The sequence below is a fragment of the Raphanus sativus genome, unplaced genomic scaffold, assembly GCF_000801105.2.
Source record: "Raphanus sativus cultivar WK10039 unplaced genomic scaffold, ASM80110v3 Scaffold3510, whole genome shotgun sequence".
In the NCBI taxonomy this organism is placed as follows: domain Eukaryota; kingdom Viridiplantae; phylum Streptophyta; class Magnoliopsida; order Brassicales; family Brassicaceae; genus Raphanus; species Raphanus sativus.
Genome location: NW_026618816.1, coordinates 1 through 10,734, shown reverse-complemented (window position 1 = coordinate 10,734; position 10,734 = coordinate 1). Strand labels below are relative to the sequence as shown.

At 38.1% G+C, this 10,734-nt stretch overlaps 3 protein-coding genes across 3 annotated transcripts; 2 read left to right on the top strand and 1 right to left on the bottom strand.

Moving 5' to 3' along the window:
* Window positions 1-2,372: 2,372 nt before the first annotated feature.
* Window positions 2,373-4,004, top strand: LOC130506655 (uncharacterized). The gene is made up of 3 exons (XM_057001339.1): window positions 2,373-2,532; window positions 2,700-3,427; window positions 3,510-4,004. The coding sequence occupies exons 1-3, from the start codon at window positions 2,476-2,478 to the stop codon at window positions 3,838-3,840; spliced, it is 1,116 nt and encodes a 371-aa protein (XP_056857319.1). The 5' UTR covers window positions 2,373-2,475; the 3' UTR covers window positions 3,841-4,004.
* A 467-nt stretch (window positions 4,005-4,471) lies between these two features.
* On the bottom strand, window positions 4,472-5,696 carry LOC130506656 (uncharacterized). Its single transcript, XM_057001340.1, has 2 exons — window positions 5,640-5,696; window positions 4,472-5,470 (listed from the first exon to the last, which is right to left on the bottom strand). The coding sequence occupies exons 1-2, from the start codon at window positions 5,694-5,696 to the stop codon at window positions 4,472-4,474; spliced, it is 1,056 nt and encodes a 351-aa protein (XP_056857320.1).
* Window positions 5,697-6,717: 1,021 nt separating this feature from the next.
* LOC108819038 (protein transport protein SEC23 B) lies at window positions 6,718-10,569 on the top strand. Its single transcript, XM_018592022.2, has 12 exons — window positions 6,718-7,539; window positions 7,640-7,813; window positions 8,064-8,225; window positions 8,316-8,458; window positions 8,554-8,629; window positions 8,719-8,891; window positions 8,962-9,043; window positions 9,228-9,305; window positions 9,407-9,568; window positions 9,669-9,932; window positions 9,998-10,102; window positions 10,199-10,569. The coding sequence occupies exons 1-12, from the start codon at window positions 6,793-6,795 to the stop codon at window positions 10,343-10,345; spliced, it is 2,313 nt and encodes a 770-aa protein (XP_018447524.2). The 5' UTR covers window positions 6,718-6,792; the 3' UTR covers window positions 10,346-10,569.
* Window positions 10,570-10,734: the final 165 nt, after the last annotated feature.

The following is a 10,734-nucleotide window of genomic DNA, read 5'->3' as shown; positions in this document are numbered from 1 at the left end:
TTATATCAGCAGCAATCAGAGATCATACACGTTTCTCAACAATCGTAAAATAATATTTTAACAGCTTAATCAATAAATAAATGACACATGTAGAATTTTGGTGTTTGTAGTACCTTTAGGAAGAATCGTTTTATTTTCTCTGTTGTTTTCTCTCTTTTTTCAATATTTTTATTATCTAAATTACCAGAAATCTTATGAGAGACTATCACTAATGGTGTTCTTATTGTATATGTTTCTATGAAGTGTTAATTTGTAGGTCGTTCTTGTTGACATCCACCTTTTGTAATTTCCAGTTGTTTCAATTCAAGAATTTTAAAGAATAAAAAAGTACTTTTTCTCTTTGCCAATAGAGTTAATTGTAGATCTGACGAGTGGAATAAACATTTGATAATAAATAAGGAAGTGAACAAATTTTAGCAAAAAAAAAGTGAACAAATAAAGAAAAATGAAAAGGTAATCTGAAGAAGAAAAGGCAAGATTCCATTGTGTTGTTCCACCACAAAAAGTAAGAGGAAACCAAAATTGGTAATCAGTTAATTATGAATGGCTCTTCTTTCTCTTTTCAAGTTAGTGGAAGATTAATTACAAGGTGATGGTTTAATGATAGGTAGATTTTGGGATTGCTAACGAATATATGTTGGAGGACATCCCACTATTTACCTTGTGATTATGTGGATATAGATTTATTTTACAGTCCATTTGATATTTAAACTGAAAGTCCATTCGTAGACCGCAAAACTCTTTTGTAGATTAATTTGAGTTTTTTCATGAATCTGAGATATCGTTATGTTAAACAAAAAAAAGTTGGTGGAAGATATATAATATATGGGAGATTTTTTACTTTGTAAATTCATCAAAACACTAATTTTATTTTATTTTGAAGATTATTGAACAGTCCAATCATAATATTAGCGACCTTTTTAATCCTTTGGCCGCTTCCAAGTCAAAAACCAAGATAATCCTCTGGCTACTTTTTTTATCTACATCTTCACTTATCGCTATATTTTCAGTCAATACCATTTTCTCCACGTTTCTCTTTGTGTGTTTTACGTTTCAAATACTGGAATCTAAAAAATGAATGCTCCTCCTCTTTTTTCAATTATTAGTTTTCTCCTCGTCATTCCTCTGTATAATAAGGAGAGTGTATTCCATGCTAACTATCAACCCTAAACTACACAATGGCAAGCGGAAGAGTGTTAGCAGCCATGATAAGCAAGACGAAGAAAGCAATTGAAAATTTCGTTCATGTTCCTGGATTATTACAGTCCATCCAGAGGCAGATAGGCCAAGTAGCAGCTACTGAAGCCGGTGTGAACCACTTCGATATCCATAATGTTACTTACAATGGAATGAAAGGAGTTTATTTTGAAATCAGCAATTCTGAGCTCAAGGAAAAGTACATGTTATAGTAGAACATTGCTAAATCTGAGTATTACATCCTGATCGAGCTGAATGACATCTCAAAGAAAAAAAATCTGAATCTCGTCTTAAGCCTTCAGATTCCAAAGAAAACTCTTCCTGAGGACGGAGATGGAGCCAGCAGCTCGAACTAGGCCAACTTCAACGGTCTGCACTATCATGACTCACCATATCTCTATTTTAATCGATGTCTTGTGGTCTGTAATAGTTTTGTGTCTATAAGATCCAATATTTATGTTTTATGTTTTAACAAAATTATTAATATTTTCATAATACAATTATAAGTTCATAAAAACAATTTTCTGTTTTATGAAACTAAATTTAAGTATATAATAAAAATATAGTTAAAATAAAATATTTTGGATATAAATTATAAATTTTAACAAACATTATTAGAATAATAAATATTAAAACCGATATACTTCAAATATTTTTTTTTGAAACTACTTCAAATATATTATTGAGGGAAAAAATAAGAAAAACCATTAGAATAAAAATATGTTAACCATTTAAAACACTTTAATATATTCATCTTTTTATTCCTTAAGTTTCTCCACTATTCTTAAAATTGCTCAATTTTTGCTAAATTTATACCTTTTTGCATAATATCTTTTTAATTTACTAATCAACATTGGCTGTGACTTTGAGGTTGTAAAAGCAATGTAGCAATCAGTATACATTGTTGGCATACACAATTCATATGTACTTAGTACGTTGTTGGAGTTTTTATTTATATATCATCATGAAACTAAAATGCTCACGTGTTAATTTATTTATGCGGTCCTTGGGGAAAATGAATATTTGATAACAAATAAAACATAGAAATAAACAAAATAAAGAAAAATAAAAAGGGATAAACCGAAGAAGAAAAATGCAAAATTCCATAATGTTGTGTAAGAAATAGAGTATTTGCCTATTTGGTAACCAAAATTATCATTGACTCTTGTCTCTCTTTTAAAGTTGGTGGAGATTCGAGAAGATATGTAATATCACTTTTACTTTGTTAATTCATCAAAACACTAATTTTTTAATTGTAATTTCGAAGTTTATTGAATAATGTCACAACTTCTCTTCCGTCTCTCCAAACTCTCTTACCGGAACAAGGATGTTTTTGTATGTAAAAGCTTATCTTCCTCTTCTTTATTGGTTTAGTTCTAATCTAGTTAGGTTTTGTAGGGGAACCCAGTTGAGTTTGTATCTCTACTTATTGCATCAAGGATTTTAAGCTAGGCTTAGAGCTAGAGCGTTTCGGTTCTGATCTCTTGAGTTTGATTTGGCAGACACAGAAGAGCATTCGTTTGTTTTCAACCAGCCCTTATTTGACACTTGGATGCCTTTGGGATGATGCTTTGCGTTTGGTAGAAGGTAGCAGCCACATCGGAGGTATCCTCTTGTTTGATCCGGCCAAGGAAGAGGTATTCAAAGTCCTTGGAAAAATAGTTCCACGAGAGCTATATCACTCGACATTGATGGGAGCTTCACAAGGATGGGGTTTTTTCTCTCAATGGTCCAATCATAACTCTGTATGTATTAGTGACCATTTTAATCCTCTGTCTTCCAGACAAAACACCAAGATGATTCCACTGCCTCCACTTACTAGTATGCTCTATGGTCAAACTAAAGTGGTCTGGAACATGGCAATGTCCTCTTCTCCTCATGAGGAAGAAGAAGACTGTGTGGTGGCTATCAAGTTCTTGGGTAGGCAACTTAGCATGTGCAAGCCTGGTCGTGACCTCGCTTGGACTAACATACTAATCCCTTTCGAATGCGCCGAAAACTCTAACCTCATGTATTCAAAGAGAGATCAGAGGTTTTATTTGCCTGTCCCTGGAAGCAACTACTTGTGCTCTTGGGATCTCCACTTCAATAACAACGACCCTAAGTTCAATGAGTTGGTGTTTCACAACCTTCCCCAGTTGCCACACTCGGCTTGGGAGGTGTTAGATTCTTGTTTCAGGGAGGACCATTGGGTGGAGTCACCTTCCGGTCAAAGTTTCCTAGTCAGATGGTAAGGAATATATGTAACAATATGTAGACATAGATTTTTGTTAGTGCTATAACTAGGGGTGTGCGTGTGCATGTGCATGCAGGTATTCAACTGTCCCTTCTCAACGAAGCAACGACCCTATAGTGATGGTGTTTAGAGAGGAGGAGGAACAAGCCACAGAAAATGGAACAAGAAACATGTGTTACACCGAGGACATTGGAGATCTTTGCATCTTCCTTTCAAAGAGTGATCCTTTCTGCGTTGTGGCAAGCTCTTGCCCTGGTCTCAAGCCCAACTCTATCTACTTGATGGGTCGTTGCTTTGCTGTTTGTGATCTCACCGCCGGAACTGTTAAACATTATTATCATTCCAACAGTGCAGAAAAAAACTATCCTTTCTTACTCCCTTTCTGGCTTCCTCCCTTTTCTAGCTAGTCGGTGGGTTTGCGAGTTCGGATTGGATTTGCTATGATCTAAAAGTTAAGATCATTTTTATGTTCATTCTTGACCCTGTTTTTTAATTTATGGTTTGTTTCACTTACTCTACAATATTTCCCAACATATCACATTACGATTAGATCTATAGATTCATTGTAAAATGAATGTGCATATACAAACACAACTATTCCCTAAAATGTTCATACCGCATTGACAATTTTTTTTAAACATCAAAAACTCCATAATATTATTAAAATAATTTTAAGAAGTTGGTCTTATGAATCATCCGACTTGGAAATGAATGTTTTAGGAGAAAAAACAACTAAAAGACCGACCTTATTGTCCAACCTCCATGACACTCATCAGTTTATATGAATAAAAAAAGTATTTAGTGGTAATCAGATTTTCTACACAATAATAACCACCATACCTGCTATTTGATTAAAACCGTCCTAGATTCAATATTTGGTACAAGATGTATTCTATTAAAAATTAACGGAATCATAAGAAAACAGTGTTTTAGATCTTGGCAATCCAAAACGGTTACTAGGAAACAATTGAAACAAAAAAGAGTATCACTAAGTATTCAAGAAAAAGCTAGACGCTAATTATGAGTTTTAATATGTGACTACACAGAAAATGGAGGAAGCCAGTAAGGGGTTGTGATAACAACACCGGGAGCTTTATAATGATGTGTTTCTCCGGTAGTGAGATCGTAAGAACCAAAGCCACGTCCCATGAAATAGATGGTGCTAGGTTTGAGGCCGGGGCATGAGCTAGCCGGGACGCAGAAAGCCTCGTTACTTGCAATGAAAATGCACATATCTCCAATGTCATCTGTGTAACACATGACTTTTCCCTCAGTAGTCTCCTCCTCACTAAACACCATGAACCTCTTTGTTTCGTAATCAATTCCTTTTAACACCGATGAATAGGAGCCATGTGCGTACCATTTGACTAGGTAACGTTCGTCACTAGAGGATGACTCAACAAGGTATTCCCTCCTGGAACACGAACTCAAAATCTCCCACTCGGACTGGTCCATCTCTGGAAGGCCGCGATAGACCAACTCATGTTGCTCAGGGGGGTCTGCTGTGGAGCTGAGATGATAGGAGAACAAGTGTTTGCCTCCAGGAGCAGGTAAGTATAAGCTATTGTCTCTTTTTGAATACATGAGATTTGAGTTTTCACAGCAGTGGAAAGGGGTTAAGATGTTAATCCACTCAAGGTCACGACCGGGCCTGCATAGACTCAGCTGGTCACCTGAAAACTTGATAGCCACTAGACAGCCTTCCTCACCGAGAGGAGAGGAAGACGACATTGCTACGGTACACACTTGTTCAGTTTGATAAGTAAGACAAGGCAGAGGAATCACGGTGGGGTTTGATTTGGATGCCAGAGGATTGAAAATGTCGCTGACACGTACGGTACCATCACGCCGGTCAGAGAAAAAAACCCATCCATGCGAAGCTCCAATCATTTCTTCGTCCTTGAGCTCTTTAGGTATTGTTTTGCCCTGGAGAGTGACTATATGTTCTTTTGCAGGGTCAAACAAGAGAACGTCTCCAGTTTTGCAACCGAGTGTCAAGTACGGGCCGGTGGAGAAAAAGCGAACACACTTTTGGATCTGTCAAGTAAATTCGGACCATCAGAAGTCAGAACTGAATAGTAATTACAAACACCGATCTTGTCTAAACAAACTCAAACTCAAATGTGTTCTACTACAAAAGCCTCTGAACAAACCTAGCTAATAGTCTAATACATAAGTAATAATAGAGAGAGAAGCTTTTACATACGAAAGCATTGTTGTTCCTAGAAGAGAGCTTGAGGAGACGGATGATGCGCCGTGACATTATTCGCAAGTGTTGTGATGAATAAGAAAGAAAAAGTCTCCTAAATATTTTTCTCCAATCTCTCCACCATTAAAGAGAGAGCAGAGCCACTCAAGGTTATTTACCAAGTTCTTCTTTCAAGTTTCCATTTTTAGGAAACAAAATAATGGAAACTTGCCAAGTCAAGGTACTTGTGTACTTGCAGGAAGAAAGCCTTTTCTAATTTACTTTTTCTGTTTTTTCTATAATTAATTCACTTACTGTTTTATTTTATTTGTACAATATTTATTTCACCATGGACCACTCGTTATGTTTATAACTTTTTTGAAAGAAAATCTGTTACATGCAATAGTTCATGTAACTTTCAAACTACATGTCATACGAAATCGAGTATTTCTATGACAATTCCTTTACTGCACACTGTCCATCATATTAAAATGAAAAATTTGCCATTAACGGTTATAACATATGCTAATTACTATCCTTTTAACCCTAGTCCAGATAGAATTAATTATGCATATTTTATAAAAACATTTAGTTAGCTTTTTTGTTAATATGAATGGAGCATGAGGCTCTGATCATATATATGTAGTTACACAGGAAGACGCAGCTGTGATCAATTTAGAGATGTCTTAAACACACATTCTACTTGTAACACTTCATGCACGACTTGTAACACTTTGCCGTCTATCTCGACCAAACCACCAGTGCACAAGTTACTTTCTTCACACGTGTCATGCTTGCTTAACCTTGAGGTTAATCAATGTATATATGATGATGGTACATGTTTGTTATGTTAATGTCATTCATTTATATGTCATGAAACTAAAATGCTCACAACGTGTCCTACTAATTTTGAGCTTATAAATTAAATGATAGTGTAATAAGAGTATCTCAGCATTTAATTCTCTTTTTATAGAGATGCATGTATAGTTTTATTAAAATGATCAAAGCTACGTCGTTTTTGTTCTGCAACACGATCAAAGCTACGTCGTTTTAGTGCAACCAAAACGTTTATATATTTATCAATAATATCTCTCTCTACGTTTCTTCCAAGTGTTGTTGAATCATTCTCTCTTCCTCCTCCCTTCGATCTATCAAATCAATCAAATCAAGAATGTCAGAGATGGAGAGCATGGATCCGGAAGGAATCGACGGAGTCCGGATGACGTGGAACGTCTGGCCACGCAACAAAGTCGAGGCCAGCAAGTGCGTCGTCCCCGTGGCGGCCTGCATCTCCCCGATCCGCTACCACCGCGACATCCAGTCCGTCCCCTACGCCCCTCTCCGCTGCCGAACCTGCTCCGCCGCTCTCAACCCCTTCGCGCGAGTCGACTTCGACGCCAAGATCTGGATCTGCCCCATCTGCTTCCAGCGCAACCACTTCCCTCCTCACTACCACGTCATCTCCGAGACCAACCTCCCCTGCGAGCTCTACCCTCAGTACACCACCGTCGAGTACGCCATGCCTTCTCAGCCCACTGATGCCCAGGGCTCCTCCTCCCAGCCTTCTTCGGTGTTTGTTTTCGTGCTGGACACGTGTATGATCGAGGAGGAGTTTGGGTACGCCAAGTGTGCGGTTAGGAGGGCGGTTGGGCTGCTTCCGGAGAACGCGCTCGTTGGGTTTGTGTCGTTCGGGACGCAGGCGCGTGTGCATGAGTTGGGGTATTCTGATCTGACGAAAGTTTATGTGTTTAGAGGGGATAAGGAGATTTCGAGAGATCAGGTTTTGGAGCAGTTAGGGCTTGGCGTTTCTGGGAGGAGGGGGGGACATGCTGGTGGGTTTCCTATGGGGAGAGATGGCTCTTCTGGTGTTAGTAGGTTCTTGTTGCCTGCTTCTGAGTGTGAATTCACCATTGATTCGGTTAGTTAGTTACAGCCGCAACCCCTTTATCACCAGAAAGCTCGTTCTGGTTTACTAATGTAATTTTATATAATTGTTTTTGTTTTTTTGGGTTGTGTAGCTGTTGGATGAGCTACAGACGGATCAGTGGCCTGTTCAGAGTGGACGTCGTCAGTCGAGGTGCACGGGAGTGGCTTTGAGTGTGGCGACGGGTCTGCTTGGAGCTTGTTTACCTGGAACTGGGGCTAGGATCGTGGCTTTAGTTGGAGGGCCTTGCTCTGAGGGACCAGGCACGGTAACTCCATTTCTTTAACGCCCTTCTTTCTAGTGTTTGCTTTGTAGAATTTGGTGAGTGTCGAGTATTGAAATGGTAACGGTAACAACTGGCTATGATATGAGAGATAGAGAAGCATCAGAATATCAGATGCCCTATGTAGCCTAAATCGGATGAAGCGATATGTTGCTTTAAATATGAAGCGATTGTGAGTTTTGCCTCTTGAGACGAAGTTCTTCTTTTAAGTAAGTCTTATGTTTGGCTTCTGCAGATTGTGTCAAAGGATCTTTCAGAGCCTTTGCGTTCACATAAAGACCTGGATAAAGATGCTGCTCCATTCTATAAGAAAGCAGAGAAGTTTTATGATGGTCTCGCCAACCAATTGGTTAACCAAGGACATGTACTTGACCTTTTTGCATCCGCACTTGATCAGGTATTTCTTTTTTTTTCCTGAATGTGAAATTCTTTCCTACTCTGCTTTAATCTGTATATTGCTTTTGTTTTAATGTGTGTCGAATATTAGGTTGGTGTTGCTGAAATGAAAGCTGCGGTTGAAAGAACTGGAGGACTTGTTGTCTTATCAGAAAGTTTTGGTCATTCTGTATTCAAGGATTCCTTCAAGCGAGTGTTTGAAGGTGGCGAACAGTCTCTCGGCCTTTGTTTCAAGTGAGCTGATATTTCATTTGTCCATGCATTGCTATAATTCAAGTTCTTTAGCTAGTGAGTGGCATTCTTACTCATTTTCAAAAATACCATTTCAGTGGTACACTTGAGATCAACTGTTCCAAGGACATAAAAATCCAAGGGATTATTGGACCTTGCGCGTCATTGCAAAAGGTTGAAACTACTCATACTCGGAAGTTTTTTGTCTTCAAATTATGGTAGATAACCCTAACAGTTATGCTTTTCTGGGGGGAAACTTGCAGAAAGGCCCTAGCGTTGCTGATACAGTTGTTGGGGAGGGGAATACTACAGCATGGAAGATGTGTGGTCTCGACAAAAGTACTTGTCTGACAGTCTTCTTTGATCTTTCTTCAAGTGATCAATCAACTAATCCTGGAGCTGTAAATAACCAGCTATATATACAGTTTATGACAAGGTATATCCTCTTCATGCTATTCCGGGTTTGAGCATGTTCACCAATCTAATTGAAAAATATATGATTGCAGCTACCAGAATCCAGAAGGTAAATCATTACTTCGAGTTACTACTGTTACCAGACAATGGGTAGATACTGCTCTTAGCACAGAGGTCAGTACTATTCCACATTATTTTCTGGAATTTACTTGGATACTGCTAACCTTATGGTTTCTAAAATCACTAGTCAATGTATCCTGGTCCAATGCCTTTGCATTTTTGTTTTTGTCTTTGATGCTTTGGCTTCCTAGAAACACTCGGTAGTCCATTTAGCTAATGAGGTGTGTAAAATCTTCAGGAACTGGTGCAAGGTTTTGATCAAGAAACTGCTGCTGTCGTGGTGGCCAGACTAGCTTCCTTTAAGATGGAAACAGAGGTAAATATTAACATTCTTGGATTTTCATTCTTCACTGGGAGAAGATTCTCTTCACCATAGTTTATCTTTGGTTACAAAACTTATTAACTATGTTTTCTCAGGAGGGGTTTGATGCTACTCGATGGCTAGACAGGAACCTTATTCGTCTCTGTTCCAAATTTGGTGATTACCGGAAGGATGATCCTGCATCATTTACTCTGAATCAAAACTTTTCACTGTTCCCTCAGTTTACATTTAATCTCCGACGTTCACAGTTTGTCCAGGTAAGAGTGAAGCATGAGAAGCTGTGAAATTTATCTCTGTAATAACTGGTCCGCCATTCCGTAAGGCTTCTCTTGTTTCTTCATATGGTGATGTTGGCAGGTGTTCAACAACAGTCCAGACGAAACTGCGTACAACCGCATGCTTTTGAACCGAGAAAATATTTCAAACGCAGCTGTTATGATTCAACCATCTCTAACAACTTACTCGTTTAGCACGCTGCCTCAGCCTGCGTTGTTGGATGTTGCTTCCATCGCTGCAGACCGTATCCTCTTGTTGGATTCTTACATCAGTGTTGTCATTTTCCATGGGATGACCATAGCGCAGTGGCGCAACTTGGGCTATCAAAATCAGCCTGAACATCAGGTAATGGTGAATTTTCTTAAAGATGCATTGGTAAATCAGGCTTACATGTTTTCATTTGATCTAAGGCATTTGCACAACTCTTGGAAGCCCCACAAGAAGATGCGCAGATGATCGTCCGTGAACGTTTCCCTGTACCGAGATTAGTTGTATGTGATCAACATGGATCTCAGGTTAGTTTTTTTTTTAACTCTTTCATCTCTGAATGTGTAGTTACTTTCTTGAAGTGTTCCTAGTGTTTGTTGACTTTTGAGTAATAATGGTGGCAGGCAAGGTTTTTGTTAGCGAAGCTAAATCCGTCAGCAACATACAACAACCCGAGTGAGATGAATGCAGGTTCTGATGTAATCTTCACGGATGATGTGAGTCTCCAAGTCTTCTTCCAACATCTTCAGAAATTGGCTGTTCAATCTTGAAATCACAGAGGTTGACAGAATCAGAGCAAGTCTGAGACCAAATCCCACAAAGACAAATAAAGATGCAGTCATCGCTCACCAAAGTGTCTGTGTCTTAAGTTTTCTCATAACACACATGAACAAGACTATGCTTTTGTTTTCTTTTTCAAAGAGGTTTTTGTTTTCTCATGTAGTTAACAAATTTTGTAATTCCATTTCCTCATAGTTTTATTTATCTTATTTTATTTTCTCTTTATTTATTATGAAACTAGATGAGAGTCCGCTCAGTATGGAGACATATATATATGTCTAAAAAATTTAATTCTAATGTTAATTTTTATTAAAATCTAAGTTATTAAATTAGTAATAAATTAAATTATTATTATTAGGTCATTTAAAGTTAAAATCAA